At 41.8% G+C, this 21,894-nt stretch overlaps 4 protein-coding genes across 8 annotated transcripts; 3 read left to right on the forward strand and 1 right to left on the reverse strand.

Annotated features, from left to right (window-relative positions):
- The first annotated feature begins 513 nt into the window (after positions 1 to 513).
- Positions 514 to 2,090, forward strand: LOC115743835 (LIM domain-containing protein A). Its single transcript, XM_048281150.1, has 2 exons — positions 514 to 1,846; positions 1,978 to 2,090. The coding sequence occupies exon 1, from the start codon at positions 629 to 631 to the stop codon at positions 1,664 to 1,666; it is 1,038 nt and encodes a 345-aa protein (XP_048137107.1). The 5' UTR covers positions 514 to 628; the 3' UTR covers positions 1,667 to 1,846; positions 1,978 to 2,090.
- Positions 2,091 to 7,275: 5,185 nt separating this feature from the next.
- LOC115743901 lies at positions 7,276 to 8,994 on the forward strand. Its single transcript, XM_030678895.2, has 2 exons — positions 7,276 to 7,393; positions 8,601 to 8,994. Exon 2 carries the CDS (start codon positions 8,601 to 8,603, stop codon positions 8,781 to 8,783), a length of 183 nt encoding a protein of 60 aa, XP_030534755.1. The 5' UTR covers positions 7,276 to 7,393; the 3' UTR covers positions 8,784 to 8,994.
- A 2,723-nt stretch (positions 8,995 to 11,717) lies between these two features.
- Positions 11,718 to 14,766, forward strand: LOC115743900 (phosphoglycerate mutase-like protein AT74). 4 transcript variants are annotated; one of them, XM_048271749.1, is made up of 3 exons: positions 11,718 to 12,262; positions 13,747 to 14,159; positions 14,434 to 14,766. In XM_048271749.1, exons 1-2 carry the CDS (start codon positions 11,809 to 11,811, stop codon positions 14,157 to 14,159), a joined length of 867 nt encoding a protein of 288 aa, XP_048127706.1. In that variant the 5' UTR covers positions 11,718 to 11,808; the 3' UTR covers positions 14,434 to 14,766. The 4 variants fall into 4 exon arrangements, 3 of the variants coding, with proteins under 3 accessions (XP_048127706.1, XP_030534753.1, XP_030534752.1); XR_007196779.1 differs by having other exon boundaries at positions 11,719 to 12,262; positions 13,747 to 14,302; XM_030678893.2 differs by having other exon boundaries at positions 11,719 to 12,262; positions 13,747 to 14,203.
- Positions 14,705 to 20,270, reverse strand: LOC115743897 (glutathione synthetase, chloroplastic). Of its 2 annotated transcripts, none has more exons than XM_048271719.1 (12): positions 19,777 to 20,270; positions 19,312 to 19,481; positions 18,522 to 18,597; positions 18,206 to 18,336; positions 17,946 to 18,068; positions 17,751 to 17,833; positions 17,418 to 17,496; positions 17,260 to 17,329; positions 16,321 to 16,364; positions 15,731 to 15,870; positions 15,446 to 15,638; positions 14,705 to 15,260 (listed from the first exon to the last, which is right to left on the reverse strand). In XM_048271719.1, exons 1-12 carry the CDS (start codon positions 20,158 to 20,160, stop codon positions 15,137 to 15,139), a joined length of 1,617 nt encoding a protein of 538 aa, XP_048127676.1. In that variant the 5' UTR covers positions 20,161 to 20,270; the 3' UTR covers positions 14,705 to 15,136. The 2 variants fall into 2 exon arrangements, with proteins under 2 accessions (XP_048127676.1, XP_030534749.1); XM_030678889.2 differs by having other exon boundaries at positions 16,243 to 16,364; positions 17,418 to 17,498; positions 17,753 to 17,833; positions 19,777 to 20,268.
- Between the last annotated feature and the right edge of the window lie 1,624 nt (positions 20,271 to 21,894).

The raw sequence follows: 21,894 nt of genomic DNA on the forward strand, positions 1-21,894 counted from the left end.
ACCCCTAGTGCGGTCCAAGCGATTTCTGGTTCGGTTAAGTAGTAAGTAATAAATAATTTCTGCTTCTTTTATATATATATGTATATATATAGTAGTTTTTTTCAAGGGAAAAGAAAAGGAGAAAGAAAAGGAGTGGACGGAGGAGAGGGCCAGATCTGGCGAGGAGCGAGGGACATCTTGACGTGGGACCCGGGCACCGTTTTTGCCCTATCGGTCCAGCTAATCCTTTTTAACACCTTTCGTCTTGTTGGCGCTCTTCTAACCATTCCACACCACCGTTCTCTCTCTTCCCCTATCTTTGGCTTGCGGATATTATGAAAGCCCTCGTCTCCATTTTCCTTATATTCTTTTTCATTATTGAATATAGTCGAGAGAACCGCTAACCCGACAGTCCGACAGTAGACTGTCAGTTATTTCTTATCACACGATCTCTCAATCAACGAGTGTCTTATACAAAATACGTGATGATGAACGAATCTACGGATGAAATTGTATTTTCCTTTCTAATTTTTGTTCTTCATCCTCTCTTTTCCTCCCCTATATAAACCATTTTCCTCCCTCAATCTTTCCACTCCAGGGAAAAAAGTTGTGTGCTGATGCTCCCCCCTCAACCCGTTTTCCAAAAATTATGATCATGAGCTTTTGCAAGAAAGGTCTCTACTCTTTTCTGGGCCTCACCTACTTCATTGATAGTAACACCACCGTGGCCGCCTCCGTCGCCTGCCCCGCCGCGAAAACGTCGCCTCCTGCCTCCACCACCGCCAGCTTGGCGAGAGGAGTCGGTCTCACGACGGCCACCGGGGACATGCGCCGCCTGCCGAACGTGTTGGAATCGTCCGCCGTCAAGTCGTCGTCGCCGGCGGCAGCGAAGGAGGGGGACCCAGATGGGAATAATAGTAATGTGGGGATGTTCTTGGATGACATAGGGGAGGTGGTTGATGGGTTGATGTCATGCACCGAGAGCCTAGGGTTTGAGAGCTCCGACGAGCGGAGGGTCGATGGCCAGATGATGATGGAGGACATAGAGAGCATGAGCAACAAGAACTGTGATGGTGAGGGGCGTCACGTGGGGAGGACGAGGACGAGGTGGAGGGAAGAGAGTGAGAGGAGGAGAGAGAAGAAGTTCCCACCTCCATTGTCCTCCTTGAACCACAAGGGCCAACCTAGCTTCTTCCTCAGGCCTGTGAGGAGGGATGGGAGGTTGGAGCTGACCGAGGTGAGGCTCGATCGGCCCGAGATCCTCCGCTCCTCACGGCAGGATGGGCGACTGCGGTTGGACTTCATTAGAGACGAGGAGGAGGAGGAGGAGGAGGAGGAGGAGGAGGAGGAACAAGGAGAACAAGAAGAATTGGAATATGAGGAGGAGCAAATAGTAGAAGAAGAGGAGGAGGACAGCGACCTCTGCGAGGCGCAGGATTCCGGCGATTCGATAGAGTACTGGACAAGCGAAGACGATGGTCACGACGAGGAGAGATTTGAGTTTGAAGAAGAGGAAAGGGTGGGCGACTGGAGGTTTCATCATCATCATCATCATCAAGTGAGCAATGAAGGGTTTGGCAGATGCCACGGACTGTTGAACCACCATGAACACCACCACCACCACCATCCCCTCCATCACCACAATAACTTACATGTGTGGAGGCAACCTTGTGTGACCACAAGGTGAAGTTAAGCACATGTTTCACAAGCGGTTGTGTGAAAAGGACTTGGTATGGAAAGAAGGTGGCTGTTTATTTTTGCGTCGAGGGTTAATGTGTTTACCTTTTTCTTTTTCCTTTTCGTCATTGGGGTTGTGCATAATATCTGCTGAAATTTTTTAGAGAGAGAGAGAGAGAGAGAGAGAGAGGTGATGATGTGTCTCAAAATGGACCAAAGTACTTCGGGCACAAGCGGTCGATGTGGATAAAGGTCGAATCTTTGGAAATGTCAATGACAGCAAGGTGGTCTGCATGAGATCGGAGAGAGGGAGAGAGAGAGAGTGAAAATATCAGTTATGTTTTTACCAAATTTAGAAATGCTTCAGCTACTAGAGCTCAGCAACCCACATCATCATCTTTCCAAATACAAAAAGTCTACTGTTCGATTAGAATCCAGAAGTATTTTGCTTCCAGTATCAGAATTTCATCTTTCTTTTCCGTTTTGTTGGGGGTTTGTGAGGGAAACAAGGTGTTGGAGATTGAGATTGTGAATTGGTGGTGCTGAATGGTATATTCTGGTCTTGTAAGGAACTGTTCTTTTCTTCCCCATTTCTCTGGTCCCTATCTCTGTCTCCATATCAGAATGCAAACAAGAGAGATCTTGGTGAATCCATCTGCATGATCTCTGGACAGACGAAGGAAATGAGAGATTTTGAGACACGTGACAAAGTTGATGAAAAGGAATGGAGAGAGAGAGAGAGAGAGAGAGAGAGAGAGAGAGTTCATTGGAATTGACAAGACAAAAGGAAGGCCAACCACCGGAGGTGTCAAAATGGGCTGAAAGCTGATATTTTAATCCATATTTAATGTGATTTGTCAAACTAGACATGGCCGGTTCCGGTTCCTAAAAAAGGTAGAACCGGAACCGGCTCTTGAAGGGTCCGTTCCGGTTTCGGGTTTGGAACCGTCGGTTCCGGGCCGGTTCCGGTTCGGAATCGCCGGTTCCAAGGCCCAATTGCTCTTTTCACCCGGCCTCTTTTTTTTTTTTAATCGGCCCGGAACCGCCGGTTCTGAGCCGGTCAACGGGCCGGTTCCGAGCCGGTCAACAGGCCGGTTTCGGGCCCACGGGTCTATTTGGCCACCTCTATGTCAAACATGAATTTGTCAAGTTTTACTAAAAAAGTTCGAAATAGATTTGAATTGTAAGCCCAATCACATGTGGGTTGTAAATGGGTTTAAGGATAAACTCATTTACAACCCATTTAAATTATAAAAGTTATTCGTTAAGTCTACCCATTCAAAGAGAAAAGTGTCCAAAAAATCATAAACATTTTTGCATTTGTGCTAATTATATCATAAACCTTTCAATTGTATCAATTTAATCCTAAAAATTTTGCATTTGTGTCAATTGAGTTCATCCGATCAATTTTGTCTGAAAATAGCTAACATAGACGTCGGTAATCCTATGTGACCCTCGTCGACGCTAACATTTTAAATATTATGTACTTTTTTTTTTAACAGAGGACCAATGGCTCTTGCCCGGAGCCAGCGCCATCACTTGGGGTCAATGAGGACGGCGACGCCCTTGCCCGATCTTGGAGAGGGTCAACAATGGTTGCGGTGCCCCTGCCCGGTGCTAGCAAGGGTCATCGGCCCTCTCTATAAAAAAAAAAAGGTAAATAAAGACCAAAAAATTTGCTAAAAAATAAAAAAATTAATAATTGTCCACATTAGCTTCAACTGTTCAACGTAAGATAATCGGAGTCAACGTCAGCGACTTCTAGCAAAAATTGGCCGAATTGACTCAATTGATACAAATGCAAAATGTCTATGAATAAATTGGCACAATTGAAAGGTTTATGACTAATTGCATCAATGCAAAAGGATTATGACTTTTTGGACACTTTTCCCCCATTCATGAGATGTCATCCTCTTGAACAACTTTCATATTTCTTTATTTTTTTCAACCTACACGCCTATACCGGGAGAGGGCCACGACCCTTGCCCTACCAGCGAGGGCTCTCTGGCCTTGCTAGATCTAGGTGAGGGCCCGAACCTCACTCGCGGTTGGAGAGTGTCGGCCGGCCCTTGCCGAATTTCATAGGAAAAAGGGAAAAAGAAAATTAAAATATTTAAAATTTCTTTGAAAATTATAAAAACTGTCAATTGGATTTATATTGTATGAAAGTGTTTTAGTCATACAAATTTTTAAAAACTATAAAAGCATAAGTTTTCCTATATTTGCATAAATATGGAAGTGCTTAAGTAATATGAGTTGAGTCAAGTATATGTCGTAAGATTTCTATTGCATGAAAATGAATCAAGGGTTAAATAGGTCAATTTGGGTCAGACAATTTTCATCTCGATCCATTTGACAGGTTTACTAACGACTAGGTGATTTCAAAAATCTTCAACATATGACGTTTTCAGTGCAACCATTTAATTTGTTCCTTAATAGCTCAGTCATGTTTAGGATGATCAATTCCTGGGCTGGTCTGATCCAATCCTACCGATGAACCGGGAACTGAATTGATTGCTCGTTTCTAGATTTTGGAACTGGACCACTTGGTCTTGAAATCGATCTGCTTCCCCAATGGTCCAATAAAATTGGTCGCATTTTTTGGCATTCCGATCGTCAATAATGAGATATATAACATCCATCCCCATTACCTTCTCTCTCCCTCAGCTCCAGCTTCATTTCCCGTTGCATTTTTCACCCTCTGCTCTTTGTTGCAGCTCTGTTCTTTTCAGCAATGCACTCCGGCAATTTTCCTGCAAAGACCGGTCTTTTCTCTTTGCTCAAATTAGCTAAGGCAATCCCTTGACTTTAAGTGCTTCTTTGATAACAATTCTCATTCTCTAGTTCTGTTGCCCGAAACAGAAAAAAAGATAATAAACTTGTCTGGTAATGTAAATAATTCTAATTTTTAAATTATCCGATTCTGTTACCGGAAGCATATTTGGAGCAAAAAAAAAAAATTTTTGATTCTTGGTTCCAGAATCACTTTTGAGAAACAAAACCAATAAAGTGAGAAGACTCAAGGAAGGCACTCACTTTGTTCCCTTAACCCAAAAAGAAGAAGGAAACCTCATGGAAGAACGCTCAACTAATTAGCACCCCTCGCTCGCCCGCTGCTCCCGTCGTTCGACCAGCCGGCTCCACCATCGTCGTTCTCCGCCATCGTCACACGACTCCGGTGAGTTTCGTTTCATCGTTCAATTCTCTCGTTGTCTCATCATACGGTTCCCTCGTCACCTTGTAGTCTCTTTCCCAAGAATCTCGCTCGGGGAGGCCCTCTTCAACCTCGGGCGAGGGCTGCCTCGATCGACCGCGAGCGATGGTTGTCCTCACCAATTTGGGTACGGCCTCGACCGAGGGTTGTCTTCGCCAGCCTTTTGTTCATCGATCCGGGCGAGGGCCGCCCTCATCAGCCTCGAGCGAACATCGTCGCTCAAACAACGTCCCATTTTGTCTCTACCTCTGCTTGATTGATGCTTGCCTCCGCTTGATTGATGTATGTCTCTGCTTATTTTTTCCATTTGTTTTATTGTCCATGTCTTTGCGTATTGTAATTGCATCTTGTGCTCTCCATAATTGCATTCATGACCAAGACATGATGGATAAAAAAAAATTCCTATATGGAAATCTGGATTACCTATTTGGACCTATATAAGAAGAGGTTGTAGATGATATATCGCATGAGAAGGTAGCTAAGATAAACATGCTTTGGAGAATTATTGTAAATAAACTGGCAAGGGACCACAATATGCGTGAAGTTTCATGACTTTGTGTCTCCGGCTTTTATAATCTTATTTTTTTAAATATTTTGCAACATTTATATTTATCATAGCAAGCAATTTAAATGCAAACTTTGTGGAGTAGTACCATTGAGCTTATGTTCAATCCATCTTTACATGATTAGTACCATTATGGGGCAGTCTAGGGATTATTCAAACTTCTTTCATAAGCTAATTTAAGTGCAAATTTGCGGCAAAAATTTAAGTGCGAATTACGTATTGAGCTTATGTTCTTTGGATCTTCCATATGTCTTCATGCTCCACGAAATAAATAGACCATATGGATTATGCATAATCTGTATTTATTTTATTAGTGATGCTATATATATATAGACTTTATAGCGACAAAATGTAATCATTTGACTTGAATGAAAAAAATTCGGGAAGAGAAATTGCTCCTGGGAACAGAAATTCCGTGCAATTACTGAACGCATTTTTGTTTCAGGAAGATAAATTTTATGCAGTTATCAAAACGTGTTCTGATTTTCTAAAACTCGATCATAAAATAAAATAAAAAAAATCATCCCGTAAAACTTCCTCGAGTCGCGTCCACTTCCATTTTGAGCTTAACCTTCCAGCTGCAGCTCTTCAGCTTTGACCCGTCCCTTCCCGAGAGCTTTTAACTTCATCATACTGCTATTATTGCTGCAATTCCAGCTGCAGCTGCTGTTGTCGTTGCTGCTGGAATTCCCGGTCCAAGACAGCAGGGCTGCCTCTGTAACCTTCGGCCAATGCACGCTCGCAACCTCTTTGCGTCTGAGCCAGCTGCCATCTTCAGCTTCATTTTCCAGCCTTGCGCCCTATAATTTCCAGCTCAAGTGGCGCCAATTTAAGAAATGAAGAGATAACAAAAGAATCGGTCCGGTCCGGTCCGGGGAGGGCGGTTCCGCTTGAGAAATTGGACCGAAAATCGCCACTTCTAATTTTATGAAACCGGGAATTGTCCAAGACCGGCTGATCTGATCCGATCTCGATGCCGCTTATGGGTTTTTAGCTGAGGAGGGGTTGACGCAGGTAGAGCTAGGTGATCTGCAATCCATTTGTCCGTACTGGATATATTTTATGGGTGAAGTGTCAATATCTAACCCGGAACCTGACCACACATCTTTTGTCCATTCACATAGGACGAGGAGGAGGTGTTCAGTAGTTCCCGGAGCTCGACAACACAGTGGACACAAAGGGATCTTGGTACCATTTTTAGCATACAGAGTAGGTTTTCTGTGTAATAACGCCCTGCTAACTACAGAAAAACCTACTTTGCATTGAGCTAATATTACAATTACATTGAAAATCGGAAGAGAAAAGAAAAATTAGAATAACAACACAAGTGATCCATTGACTTTGGTCTGATATGAAATGTGGTCCCCCGAACGTTTAATTTATTCAAAATGGCCCTTAAACTTTAGCTGGATATGCAATATGGCCCTTGGACTTTCGGTGCATATTCAATTTAGTCTATAACTTATATGAAATACGTTCAAATGTTCCTTATATTAAATATGAGTTTAGGGACAACAAGGTATGTATTCTTATAATTCGATGATTAAGCTAAATTTGTACAAAAATTTCAGGGACCATATTGAATAATTTAAAAGTTTAGAGATCATATTGTATATTGGATTGTAATTCGGGAATCACATTGAATATATTAAAAATTTAAGGATCACAAATACGTGTTGGGTCAAAGTTTGGGGGACTGTTTGTATCATTTTCCAAAAAGAAAAAAAAACAAGGAATTGGACCGGCCCATGGGCTTTAGTTGGGCGGGAGTCGAAACACAATGCGGCCCAATAATCTCTATCGGGAGGCATGAAAGAAGTGAAAAAAATAAGAAAGGAATCGCAAATTGTTCTCGTTCCCGTTCCCGTTTCAGTTTATTCATCCGAATCCTTCGTTCTCCTAGGGTTCACTTCCCTTCGGTTCCTCTGAAACTTCAGCTTCAGCCAATCTCTTCCTCGGTAAGACTCTCCAACCTTCGCGATCTTTTCATTGCTCATCGCTGGAAAAGATCACGAATTTTAGGGTTCTTCGTTCTTACTCTGTCTAGGTAGGAATAGTTTGGTATGAATGCTCTGAGACCGCCTCGTGTTCGTGTCTGAGAAGATTACAGTGACACCTCGCTTGTCTTTTGTGGGGGAAAGTTGAGGCATCCTCTGACACAGCTATTAGAACAAGAAATGTCGTGTGTGGACCTTTGTTTTTTATTTGATTTAACTGGAGATTGTTGGTATAGTTGATTATGTAACCGATTGCGACATATGGTGAAAGACTGTCGAAGTGTTTTATAGCTCGATTAATGTGAATTTTTAGACCAATTTTCATCTTATTTTCTGGGTTAACCTGGGGAAGACGTTTCACCATTCCTGGATTTCGTAGTCTGAATCAGGATTTCAAGCTTTGTATTGGTCTTTTGAGTTATTCCGGTGGATCGCAGAATCGGTTTCTATGTTCTGCTGCTTCTACTACTTTGAAGCTTTATATTTATCTTGTTTAGTTATTCTGGTGGATCTCAGAATCGGTTTCTGTGTTCTGCTGCTGCTTCTTCTTCTATCTCCATATTTGATCATCGGACTGTTTTTTTTTTTTTTTTTTGGGTTGATTGCATCAGGTCAGTTACGTATATTTCGTTGGGTCATTTAAATGTTATGGCGCTTCTCTGCTTATTTGAACAAAAAACTGGCGCAATTGAGCTTGAGTATGTACTCGATTGAGTTCTACTTGAGTTTTGGGTGCTGAGTATGTGAATTGAGAGCTTAAGCTTAAATCTGGATTGGCTCACTTCAGCTCAATTACATCCTATTCTTGGTGGGATTCATTGTCGTTCTATACTGCAATTCACTCAAGACTGACCCTTTTTATACTCAATTGAATTGTACTTGAGTTTTGGGTCCTGGGTATGTGAATTGAGAGCTTAAGCTTAAATCTAGATTGGCTCAACTCAGCTCAATACATCCTATTCCTGGCAGGATTCACTGTTGTTCTATACTGCTTTTCACTCAAGACTAATCCTTTTTATACCCATAGATGTCGTACATGCATGTTTTCTCTCGCCCGGATTCCCACATGTAGTGATGTCTGATATATGCAAGAATTTTTTATATTTTTTTTTTTGTACACATGCCTAAGCAAAATTTAAGATGAGGTTATTATGACCATGACATGCAGATGGCGGGACCATTTGCATTCAGGAATCTCGCTCCCAAGACAAAGAACCTGGTCGTCGCGGGCGGTCTGACGGCATTCGTGTTTGGAGTGTACTTCTACACAATGAGAGCTGTCGGCGGTACGGATGAGCTCCAGACGGCCATCAATAAGCTTGAAGAGCAAAGAAGCAAGCAAGAAGCTTAGGCAGAGAAGTTGCCCAATGCTCGAGACTGGACGCGGCTTTGACGGTGGCCAAACTATAATTTTGGATTTCCTGGACTCCACATGCGGCTTGCACGCTTTTTGATTCTGTTAATATATGCACACATAGTGATTGTCAAGTGCTGTGATAGTTGAATGGTCGATCCCGAATCAGGCAATGCTGGTGTTATGAGACGATCTTGCATTCAATATTTGCCCATCTCGGGCCCTAAACATGTAAACGCGCATGGCAAAATTCATTAGAAATTGAACTTCTAATCACTTCAATTTATAAATACAAAGCCTGAGCGCGAAATTACTATGCATGGTTCTATGATTCTACAATTGGCATTTTTCATAAGCTCATAAATGAACCGCACTTGATAATGACTCTTAGCAATGCTGCTAGAAGGAGTGTAGGCGAGAGGGAGCCTCGACAATGGGTTCACCTTATTTACCCACGCCCAGGAATGGGACGGGCCTGTCCTGGGCGTTCTTGATTCTAGGGTGGCCGCATGAAGCCCTGGAATTAGGGTGCTTAGGGCGCTGCATTGGTTTCCATAAGATGGACACAGCAAATAGGATGGACCAGTCCTAGGTTTGAAACATTGGTTTACATAGAAAGCTGCGAGGGTTTCCTAAGATTTGTGTGCACGGTGTAATCTAGCGTGCCCTAAATTATTTTTATCGTAGATCAACACAACGTATCGATTTCTCAGCACTTGTTATCAGAGTCGCATGTCGGTCTGCAGTGCGTCTGCATCCATCGGTCGGGATGTATATAGTCCACACTTTTGATAGGAATCTGTAAATTACCCTGGAAATCAATGACTGAATAATTGGATTTAGGTGCCGGATGTACAGCGAAGCATGAGCGAATCTGCGTATTTTTTTTCAACGTAATGCAGAGACTGAAAATCTCTCCGGTGTTGTTTTGATTGGCAATGCGTACAGGACAGAAGTCAAATGTCAAAAAGTCAAAAGAAGAAGAAGAAGATCCCAAACGATCCCAAAGAGAGCGACGCTATCTAAGACGAGAAAATATTAGGTGGAGCGCCAACACATCTATGAACCACTCTACTAATAATTAATTAACACATGTCATATGGGGCCCACATTTCCGATTTTTCAGAATTGCACTGTTCACTGATCTTTTCTTTTCCCTAAACACCCCTTACTTCATCTTCACATCCCCAACAAAATCGCCAGCCGAGTCGCGGTTGAAGCGACCTCGCGCTCGTCTGCGGCCGGCAGCGACGGAGACGCGGGCTGAGCCGCCCAGATCGCGGGCGGCGAGGACGCTGCGGCGGCTAGGCGGAGGCGGCAGTCAAGTTCTCTGCTCACGAGCTCCCCTCCTTGAACTCTCTCCCTATTCTCTGTTATTCTCTGGGTTTCAACCACCCACCCACAAAACAGACTTCTGCCATTTCCTTTCTCGGTCAATCGCCCAAAACTGAGCTCCTCCCGTTTCTCTCGCTGCCTTTTTTTTTTCCTCAGTAGAGAACCCCCCACTGACCTTGGTAGAGGGGAGCTCATTCAAAAAGAAAACAAAACAGCTATCCATTTTAGGGAATTTGGGAAAGTTTGCGCAAGGCAAACGACAAGTCATGTGGTGGTGGTGATAGGACCCCACACTTTCAGGCCGAGTACTTGAAATCTCGACCCACTTTAGACACCGAATCGAAGGGAATCGAGAGGCCGTCGACAACGGCGAAGACCAAGGAGACGGCGCCTCCGTGAGACTCAGCCATGGCGGTGCCGTCTCGGAAGAGGATGTCGTGGCAGTAATTCCCGGCGACGAGACCGCGGGGGATTGAGAAGGCATGGTCGAGTCTCTCACCGTGAGGAGCTTGTGGGGCCAAGAGAGAGAAAAGATTGAAGGAGCATGAGAACTTTGGGGAAAAATCCAAAAAAGGGTTCGAAGTCCTTTTATTTTTTCAAATAAGAGCATCAAATGAACGTTGTTTTAAAAAAAGGCTCGAAGTTCTCATGTTTTTTCAAATAAGAGATTCAAGTGAACACTATTTCAAATAAGAAATTGAACCGATCACAAAATATCAAAAAAAGGCTTGATTTTGATTTAAGGACATTTTAGTCTTTTTACTTATTTAATTTTTTTTTTATTATATTTTTGTTATCTGTTTTCTCCAAGGAAAAAAGAAAAAAGGAAGAAAGTGGACGTTCATAGGCTACCCCTCCCGCCTGTGGCCACCGCCCCATCGCCGGAGGGTGGTAGGCGACAAAGGCCGGCAAGGTCGCCGGCGCCTTGGCGAGGGCCGGCGACCCAGGTGACCGGCGGGGTCGCCGACCCCACACTAGCGGTGGGCCGGCGGCCACGGGCGGGAGGGGCGACCCTCCCGCTTTGTGCGTGGCTTTTTATAATTAGAAAAAAAATGAATAAAAAAATTAAAATGTGAAATGACGAAAACGCCTTTCAGGCCAAATCCTTTTTTGAAACATTATGATCATTTCGGACCCTTAATTGAAAAGTACTATGTTACTTTGAGCCTTTATTTGAAATATAATTCATTTTTAGTCCTTATTTAAAAAAATAAAAGGACTTCGGGCCTTTTTTTTGGATTTTTTCCAACTGTGATCTAGTAACCATCATGAGTGAAGAGGGAAAGGAAAATAGGAGGGTTGACGGAGGGTCCATGGGAGGAGGCCGACAAGAAGAGAACAGAGATTAGAAGAGAGAGATCAGAGGGCGGCGAGGAGAGATTTTGCAGAAACTTTGGAGAGAGAAGGTGGGTCGTGGGGGTGTTTATGGAAGGGAAACGGTGAGTGAAAAACAGATTTTAGAAAAATCTGAAACGTGGGGCTTATTGGACACGTGTCGAATTTTGAGTGAATCTTCCTCGTAGATGTGTTGGCGCTCCAAAAGCACATAATATTTTCTCACCGACGCTGAGGAGCGCGTATGTATAAATTTCACTCGCAAGCGGAAGGGAACCATCGCCATCAATTCATCATCCCTCGCACGTTCGATCGCACGAAGACGGAAAACAGCCGGCGGAACGCAGACGCGATGGTGCACCCGCAGCACAGCTCGCTGCTCCCGAAGCGCATAATCCTCGTCCGCCACGGCGAGTCGGAGGGCAACCTCTCGGAGTCGGCCTACACCACCACCCCGGACAACAAGATCCCCCTCACCCCGCAGGGGATCGCGCAGGCCCGCCTCGCCGGCCATCAGCTCCGCTCCCTGATCTCCGGCGGGGGGAGTGCAGCGGACTGGCGCGTCTACTTCTACGTGTCGCCGTACGAGCGGACCCGGTCGACGCTCCGCGAGATCGGGCGGTCGTTCAGCCGGGGCAGGGTGATCGGGGTGAGGGAGGAGTGCCGGATTCGAGAGCAGGACTTTGGGAATTTCCAGGTGGAAGAGAGGATGAGGGTGGTGAAGGAGGCCAGAGAGCGGTTCGGCCGGTTCTTCTTCCGGTTCCCAGAGGGCGAGTCGGCGGCCGATGTGTTCGATCGCGTTTCCAGTGAGTTCTTTTGTCATCCTTCGGTCTTCATTTGCACGTCATGGTTTTTATATTTTCGCTCAATGGGATTTCATGTGAATGCTGCGTGTTGAGTGAAGACTGGCTTGAATTCGATCATTCGACTTTGCTTCGTTACTGGTTTCGTGTGCGGATGAACCACGAGAGATGTTGGCAACAGAAATACGCTCGAGGAATGAATTGGTTGTGGCTGGCTTACCAAATCATACTTGATCATTTGTTCTTGTTGTTGGTCAGAGAAGTCTGCTGTTTGTCGAATTTTGCTTGAGTATATGCTCTTGCTCAATTTGCCAAATTAGCTGACTGAGCGAGCTCCATAAATGGAAAAATTAAACGAGAGGTTAGAATTTCGTGAAGGGCCGAGTTTGGATTGTTGAAGCTCGACTCATTGCAATGAGACTCACATATTTTTTAGAATCCATGCTCTGCAACTGTTCCTGGTGAGAGCTCCTCTTGATCTTGCCTAAATGGTTTCTGGCTAGCTTCTTTTGACTGAATGGATTCTTCTTACCAGGGGAGAGAGAGAGAGAGAGAGAGAGAGAGATGCCCGTACTTTGTCAACAATGCTTGGGTAGGCTTTCCGAGGAGCAAAGAAATCCTATTCGAAAATTTGACAGGGGACTCTTAATTTAGTCAACAAGTTGTCTCAAAGCTGCATTTTCAGCCTGCCCAGAAGATTGATTTATCTGCAGTTAATTCAGAAAGATTAGGCTTTATTACTTTGCTGCTGGTTTCACCAGCTAATCTACAAGTATTGGTTTTTGTCTGATCCTCTGAATGATGTACTTTAAAATTCCAAGAGCTTGAATTGTTTCCTTAGTGTGCAGAAAAGAGAATGCAAACATATGGTCATCCAGCTTTGGGATTACTGCAGTTTGAGGGTATAGCTTATCATCGATGCGAAATCTCTGCACATAGCATTGAACCTGTCTCGCTTAATGTCTTTCGGGCCAGACCAAGTATTTTGGTTCATGAGTAAAGTTGAAGGTAGAATCTTCGAGGGTGAAAAAATATCTTGATGACTGGCATTCACATTGCTCGGTCACATCATAAGCTTACCTATGCTTTTTATGTCGACGATGTGCTTTACCAATACAATGTTCGGTATGGTGAATTAAATATTTCATGGAAGTTTCGTACTAATCCTATGGAAGATGAGAAAGGAATAACATGGGACTGCTGAGGTGACAAAATGGTTATAAGTATTTTGACTCGGCTAGTATTCTAACAGTAACTTGCAGTGATTGGTTGTTCTGTGGTTATCAGGGAGGTAAGGTAAGCTGACAGACGAATATGCAGCTTTCATTTATTTTTTAGTGTGATGTAGAGTGCTCTTTTTTGATGTTCTACCCCAAGAGGGGCAGCCAAATAAGCTTCGTGGAGTCTCGTTCATACAAAGTTCTGGTTTTTTTACTGTGCATTCGATACTGCAGAACTGCAGTTAAGAAGCATGTAAAATTCTGCAGGTTTTCTGGAATCGTTATGGAGAGACATCGATATGAACAGGCTTCACATTGATCCTTCTCACGATCTGAATCTCATCATAATATCTCACGGATTGGCATCGCGTGTCTTCCTCATGAAATGGTTTAAGTGGACGGTTGAGCAATTCGAGCATCTCAACAATCTAGAGAATTGTGAGTTCCGTGTGATGCAGTTGGGGGACGGCGGAGAGTACAGCCTTGCCATCCATCACACAGAGGAAGAATTACGCAAGTGGGGCCTTTCCTCAGAGATGATTGCAGATCAGAAATGGCGAGCTGATGCGAGGAGGGGTGAATGGAACGAACACTGCCCTTGGTACCTCGACGCCTTTTTCGATGTATTCGCGGAATCGGATGATAATGCAGGAGAAGGGGATGATTATGCATGCGCATAGGTGCTGCTAACAATTGGGTCCATTCCAATTTGACGTGGCCGATGGTAATCCGATCTAATAATTCTCTTTTCTTGAAAATATTTTGACATTTTAGCATGGAAGCCGTGTAACCTTTCACATTTGCATTCGGCCTTGTGATCATGGTAAATATGATAGAAGATGGAGACAGACGCAAAACATTTAATTAACTGGCAGTGATTGAGAAATACCATTGACTATTCTTTTCTTTTCTGTTTCGCTACTTACAAGCGTCCATTTGATTGCTACTTTACAGGTTAAACGCGAGAGCCGGTGAAATCGCAAGGCATTAGCAATTTAGCACAATGATGCAATCTTGGAGCATACGCAAAAGATGCAGAAGATTACAGTGTTGGAGGTCAGAACTTGGGAAACAGGAAGATCAAGGGCTGCAATAACTTGCCGGGACCTGAGTATGAAAGAGTCCACCCAGAGGAAGATGGAACGCCAGCAAGAGGACACTCGACAATAGAACTTAGAAGACATGCCTCTCATTGCAGGCTGTAAAGAACTTAATGCAAATTTTGTAAGTCGAGCTACTGCGAATTGCTTGCAATTTATGCATATATCCAATTCAACTCAGAATCTTACCCATAATCGGGCTCAAACAGTTCAGAGGAAGTTCAAAATAACTTGAAATTACCACTTGGTAAAGCTTACAAAGAACCAACATCCCACTAAGACCTTCTCAGGTCCTTATGTCATGTCAAGTTAAGATACGTTAGGTCAGATTGTTTTCACTGACCCTGCACCTGACTTTTGCCAACAAATTGGAACACGTATAATCCCCTCAATTGCCTCCTCGATTCAAGAATCTTCAATTGGAATCTAAAGCGGAATTTCCATATTCAATGGGGTGTCAGAACTTGTTCGGAGGTCTTGTGAGCAAGCATCAGTCACTGTCAGTTATCGGAATGAATAACAATAGAACACAAGCTGAAATCCACGCTTCTCAATTCTCAAGTCAAGTATAAGCTATCCAGAACTGCGAATCCAGCAGCAACTCCACCTTCATTTGATGACGATGTCTTTGTTCTCATTAAATAACCACACTGTTCGTTTACGATGAGATTCTCTTTGTTCCTGTTAAGATGAATCTCGGATTACCATGAGCACGTCCAATGCATTTACAAACATCGTCATTGAATTCACTAGTGCTAAAACATGTAAACAACTGCAAATATTAAATTCCAAGTCAACGATCCCATTTGACCAGAGATAACGTCCATCAAACCAGTGACGGACATGGAGTAACATCAGATAATTACCTCAAATAAGCACCATATACCCCAAGTTCTGACACGGCGTGATCTTTATAACAAATGCCATCACGAATGAGAGTTGTGGGAGAAATGGTCGGAAAAATTCTTTGCATAAGGATGTAGGCAGCATCCTCCTCAGTCCCTTCACGTTGCAGCCTCAAGAGGGTTTCTCTCACATTGCCATCGTAGATGTTGTTCCCTAAAGAGAGAAATGACTTCATTTTATAAAGCAGATAGCACGGCTCATAACAAAGCAATCCTTAAATAATAGTCAAGGTGAGAGATGATTACCTCCCCCTTCCCTCTGGGGCTTCATGACAAATAGCTCAGGGCTTTCAATTGCTTTACCAATGATATCAGGGTCTTCTAAGCTCCATAGCCCTGCGAAGCATTTCCGGACCTTGGCAATGTCTTCTTTGTTGTCAAGGAACCTGATATATGCACCAAACGATGAAGTCTTATAAGCGAATAAACACGAAGTAGATAGAGCCTATTCAACACTGCATCTTCTCCTGTAATTCAATTGACTACTAAGGTTCTCATTGATATGTTATCGAAGCTGATTGGTAAGACATAGGAAAAGAGCTAAAATGGCCATTTGGTATTAAAATAGTCCTTCATTTGCTGCCCTGAGTGCCATTGATCACATCTCAGCTTCAGATTCAATTGAACATCATCACATCAACTATATACATATGTACATATATATGCACGTGTGCAGCAGTGTTTTTCTAGGAACACTACGACTCATGTATAAACCACAGAGGATAAAGAAACACGATCTTTAGAACAAAATATATCACCTTTCAAGTACATTAGGTTTTGCAAGTTCTTGCTGAATCTTTTTGGTGCCTGCTAAATGATAAGATATCGATGGGCACTTAATAGCAGCCGACTCTTCCATGAGTAGCCTGGCTCTCCACTCCTACAACACAGCAAGAAACAAAACTCAAGTCAAATCTTTCAAGCATCAACCCAGAGCTTCAGATTTCCGCATGACTTACTATTATATAAAGTAGGGTTTTAAAGTAGTACTATTTTTTCCGACAAAAAAAAAAAAGTACTGCTATTTTGACACTTAACCACTTCTTAAGCTAGGTTTGGTGAAGAATGGATTTCTTATTTCCTTTTTTCGGTTTCTTTCCTTTCCCTTTGTTTACTTATTCTTTGGGTAATCATGTATTTCCCCTCCACCTGAGAAACTTTTTTGATTATATTTTCAAGGTCAGTTTTGGCAATAACCGATTGGACATACTTCGTTACTTGGAGAAAATGCCATGATTAAATTGTTTATTAATCTCTTATGTTGCTTAAGATATATGTTTTGACCATGAAGCAATTGTTTAACTAAGGTTGGCTTACTAATGTTCACATGTCCTTTATCAAGCAGTGTTCACTGAGGGGAGTCTCATAGAATTATGATGGTAACGAGTGAGTCCTAACAATCAAAATGCGCAGGAAAAAGAGAAACAAAATATAATCTTAAATCTAGTAGAAATAATCAACTTGCATTATTCATTTACAACAATACTAATAACTATTCATTTCAATCATCAAAACATATGAAGGAAAATATTTATGAAATATAGAGTATGGTTGCGGTCAATATAACATTGATGAGAAAAAAAAAGCCCGCTGCAAAACGCGGCCTTTTTCAATATATAGTACTTAAACATATCAGTAAAGAAGTATCTGGTAAAGCTCAAAGCAGGGAGAAAAAGTTTCTGAAAATTAATCACAGCCACAGTCAATATTACAAGAAAGACAGTCTCTTCTCAGTTGCTATTAGCTAATAATTACAACGATGCTTAGGGAAGTACCGATTCTGAAGGATAATCATTTGGGGTATAACCAGCTCTAAAATAAATAACTGCTACAGGGACTCCACCTCTGCACCAGCAAAGCTTAATATTTAAGTGAAACATGCATGAAAAGCCACATTTCAAAGAGACAAATAGAAATATGAACCACCACATACACAAGTAACGTGCCATCAGGCTGAAGTTTCGCCTCTGCATCAATTTCTGCTAAGGTCTTTCGAATAGACCTCACATTATGTGTGTTATAAAGCTAAGGAAGCATCTAAAGAAAATTATGGACTTGACGAGAATGAAGGACAGAAATAGAGAACTTTATAGTTTAGAAAGCAAATCTTTGGACACTGAGCATCAAAGCAGATAGATGTAAAATACGAGGAAAGATTTCAGAGAGCGAGATAGAGAGACATAATCACAGATTTAACCTACCCTTCTGATATCTCAAACAAAACACTAGTTAAAATTACTGACAGGGTACACAGATATAGAAGGATATCTTTCCCTCAAGACAGAGCAAAGCCAGTGCTGGTCGTACATATTTCGTTCCTCCATCTGAACCACAACTAGAACAGCGGCCCTGTTACAAGTAATCAATTGAAATCAGGTCTTAATGAACTGAACTCCACATATGCAGACCTAGCAATTAAAAAAAGAAAAAAGGACGGCCATAATTATCTTGCAGTTCTCACTTCGGGTTATTGAACTCAATCCAAGCTTTGGCCAAGGCCTCTGCATAACGACTCACAGCAGCATTGGCAGGAATCCTCCTGGGATCTAACCCAAGAGTTTCTCCATAATGGTTGAGCAAGGACCTGTGTCATCACCACCTGACGTTAAGATCAAGCTTTTGGTTTTACATGACCATCTTTGACGGTGCATGTGAACAGGCGCAAACAGGCTTAGCGAAATCATAGGGAATGTACGAGTCAGTATATATGACCAACCTAACCTGTGAAGCTCACTAACAAGACAGCTAAGACCCGGAAATGAGGATGATATGGTGTTCAATTCTATCTGAAGCAGTGACTTGGTCTGTTCATCAAGCATATAATCTGATCGATGCAGACCTAGTCGTATCTCCTGTAGAGAATTGAGAAAGCAAAATTATGTAGCACAATAATCATAGTCAGCAATCAGCATATACTTCTTTAAGACAAGGAAAGCAGCCCATCAAAGTGACAAGAACTTGAAAAGCCAATTTTAATTTACTATTGCGACCAAACTGAAGGTAAAGCTTTCACAAAATTCTAATTCCATGAACTTACATATTTCTTATTAGATTCCATCATCTTGGAATGGATATCTAAGAGTCGAGAGGTGAAAGCATCCACCTTCTTTGTTCTGCAATAAGAAGAAGTTACATCATGTAACTCAACAGTAAATTCGGACTTGCTTCATCAATGTGAGAAACTTAAAACTGAACTACAAAATAACCACTGAGAAAAAAAAATTGCAAGGAAGGTAGAAGGGCTCATAATATCCAAATAACAGGTTTTGAGAAAAAAAAAGATGGAAGACCTGAAAAGAGTTGAATTTGTCATGAGCTCAGAAACAACCAAGAGCATATGATACAAGCTAAAGCGGAGTGAGAAATAAATCCATAAAATAACACCTAAGAATTCATGTGAAACGATGGTCTTAATCTTGTTGAATCGGACACTAGATACTTGCAGTATAAGCTACATGCCTAGACATATAGATAAAGCAGAAAACTTCCAGAGGTTCATGCTTGGGTAGCATAAATAATGTAAAAGGTTAAAGTGAGATTGTTAATACAGCACAGGCCATCAGAAAGGAGAGAAAAAATTATTAAGATTATAGGTCAAATACAGCAAAAGGAGTAAGTTATGCGTTCCATTGATCATTGAAAATCAAAACAAAATCACTGGCATGTTGGGTTGATATGGCATCGAACTACAACGAGCTCACATCTCAATGGATATAACAGTAACATGAGCCGGAAAGATATGCCATGGAACCGATGACCGATCATTTACTTCATTGAAGATTGAGAATACTCATATATAACTAACATCGGTAACTGTTAATAAGTACCTGGATAATGAATATTGTAAAAACTTTCCGTCCAAACTCACACGATCAACAAGCTCATTGAAAATAGGAGCCAATTCGCAAGCCTCTCTGAAATGACTCTCCGGGAATGAGATGGGCAATAGAGCAAACGGAGCATGCACCAGACCGACACCGGGTACTTTTCCCGATATCTGCAACACATCAATATATACTATTGTCAATCAAATTATAGAATTAAAAACCCAGTTCAAATTCAACAGGAAACTTCATAAACAGCACATCAGAAAGTCGCATAATCTTTAATTTAAGCAGAGAAAAATAGCATCTTTACAATCATCAACCCGAAAACATGCACTTTTCTATGCTAAAATATATGAACTTTGCGATACAATTCAACAGTATTATACCAGAAGAGAACTCCACAAATGCCTTCATCACAAGCACTTCAAAAAAATGCAAGCTTCTTATCTTCATGGGTACACTGACCTTAACATTTCTGTCGCCAACGACGAGCCCATGAAGAGAACTCCACACAAGAGCGTCATAAACCATCTTATCAACCAAATCCTGATCAATTTCGACGAAACCCAACGTGGGTTTTCCTGCGACTTCATCGTTCTTGGTCCCCATCTCGAACCTCGCACACTTCAAAGGGAGAGACTCGGAAAAGATTGAATTTTGGGCAACGGTACTCGTGAATATCGAAACGGGTGGCCCTAGGATTTTATCTTCTCTCCGAGTTCGGCCAAAAAGGGAAGAGTTTGATTTGGATTTGGACACTTTGGATACGCAAGGAGGAAGAGTGGAAGTCACAGGGACAAAACGAGGGTCAGTGGAGAGAGCTAGAGAAGATGAATGAACGGCTCCCATAACTCGTTCTCTTTTGACTTGGTTTTCTTGGGATTTTTCAGATACCTGAATCTTCTTGGGCACAAATTCACAATGGAGGCATTGCCCCGGCAATAAAGCAAAGACAAATCCGATTTGCATTGTTCAGTTAGTAGCATTCATTCGATTCTGCTTTTCTTTATTCTATGGGTGGGCTAGCTTTGTGGCCAAATATTCGTATATTCTCCATCTCGACATCATTTTGCAGATTGGACCATGATCTATTTGAGTCCCCCTTCTTCGGAAAAGTTACACAATAAGTCATAAATAGATTATATGATGGCCAATTAGATTTTAAACATTTCAATTATGTCAATTCAGTCCTAAATATTGAATTTGTTCAATATAATTCCCGAACTTGAATTAATGAAATGACAATACCGAACATCCAGAGACTAAATTGAACATGTACTAAAATCTAGAGACCATATTAAATAAATTAAAAGTTCGGGAGCAACATCATAAAATGAGCTAAAGTTCAAGGACCACATTATACGTTAAGCCGAGGTTCATAGATAATTTCTATCGTTATCCCTTTATATTGCCTACCATAGAGGCGCATGATTTGTCCTCCAAACCGGATCTCTGCGGAGATTTCTTCAAGTTTCAGGTTTCATAAGAACCATTTCTTCACTTTCGGTGTCATGAAAGTTGGTTTATTTCCCTTACCAAAAAAAAAAAAGCTGGTTTATTTATTTAACCAAAAGCTGGTTCATTCTAACCAGTCTTTCTCCGATGCTGATTCTGCATGCTTTCCATATTCTATCAGGAAGAATACTATGAAAATGCATCGAACCTGGACATGCTTTATAATACTATGAAAATGCATTGAATCTGGACATGCCTTTATGCTTCTTCACCAGACACCAGCACAGATCATATGTTGTTTACCGAGAAAACTGTCCAACAAGTCTTAAATTTATTACACTTTTATCAATTAAGTACTAAATTTTTTTTTTATTTTACCAATTGAGTCCTAAGTATTTTCATATTTTGCCAATTGAGTTTTTTTTTTTTGTCGAAATATTTTGCCAATTGAGTTTATCCGATCAATTTTGGTCAGAAATTACAAATGTGAATGCCGGCGGTCCTACGTGACACGATTGGCGCCGACGTGGATAATTTTTAATAATATTTTGATTTTTAATATTTTTTGAATTATTTATTTATTTCTTCTCTTTTTCCTTTTCTTCCATTTTTTTTTCCTTTTTCTATTCAAAAGGCCAGCGGCCCTACAAAGGGTCGATGACCTTCGTTGCCCTCGTTGTGGCCCCTCACCGGCCGTGGGCGAGGGGTTGCGGCCTTAGTGAGGAACCGACACCCCTCACCCGGGGACCAACGGTCTTTTGAATAGAAGAATAATAAAAATAAAAAGAAAATAAAAAATAAAAAATTGTTTACATTAGCATCGGCCATGTCACGTAGGACGATCGTCAGCGATTTCCAGCCAATGGACTCAATTAGCAGAACATAAAGACGTTTGTGACTCAATTGAAAAAATTAAAAGGTTTAGAGCTGAATTGACAAAAGTGCAATAGGTTTATAACTTTTTGGATAATTTTCCCGTTCTTTAATCTATTTTTTTTCTTGTTCAAAATATCTTGTTTATTCTTTCTATTTTATTTGGGTTCTTTAATAGGAAGAAGTGAACGCTTGATGGCAAAGAAAATGCCTGCTCCTTTGTCTCAATCCTTTATCTATGTCAAATGGAATAAA

The sequence above is a fragment of the Rhodamnia argentea genome, chromosome 1 (assembly GCF_020921035.1).
Source record: "Rhodamnia argentea isolate NSW1041297 chromosome 1, ASM2092103v1, whole genome shotgun sequence".
Lineage (NCBI taxonomy): Eukaryota > Viridiplantae > Streptophyta > Magnoliopsida > Myrtales > Myrtaceae > Rhodamnia > Rhodamnia argentea.

What these genes read in the sequence shown, in the direction of transcription:
- LOC115743835 (XM_048281150.1), top strand. Translation starts at nt 629, where the DNA reads ATGATCATGAGCTTTTGCAAGAAAGGTCTCTACTCTTTTCTGGGCCTC.
- LOC115743901 (XM_030678895.2), top strand. Translation starts at nt 8,601, where the DNA reads ATGGCGGGACCATTTGCATTCAGGAATCTCGCTCCCAAGACAAAGAAC.
- LOC115743900 (XM_048271749.1), top strand. Translation starts at nt 11,809, where the DNA reads ATGGTGCACCCGCAGCACAGCTCGCTGCTCCCGAAGCGCATAATCCTC. An exon ending in TGTGTTCGATCGCGTTTCCA is followed by an intron (nt 12,263 to 13,746) that starts GTGAGTTCTTTT and finishes AAAATTCTGCAG; the next exon opens with GTTTTCTGGAATCGTTATGG.
- LOC115743897 (XM_030678889.2), bottom strand. Translation starts at nt 20,160, where the DNA reads ATGGGAGCCGTTCATTCATCTTCTCTAGCTCTCTCCACTGACCCTCGT. An exon ending in TTACAATATTCATTATCCAG is followed by an intron (nt 18,598 to 19,311) that starts GTACTTATTAAC and finishes TTCTTATTGCAG; the next exon opens with AACAAAGAAGGTGGATGCTT. An exon ending in CCTGATGGCACGTTACTTGT is followed by an intron (nt 17,330 to 17,417) that starts GTATGTGGTGGT and finishes TTGCTGGTGCAG; the next exon opens with AGGTGGAGTCCCTGTAGCAG.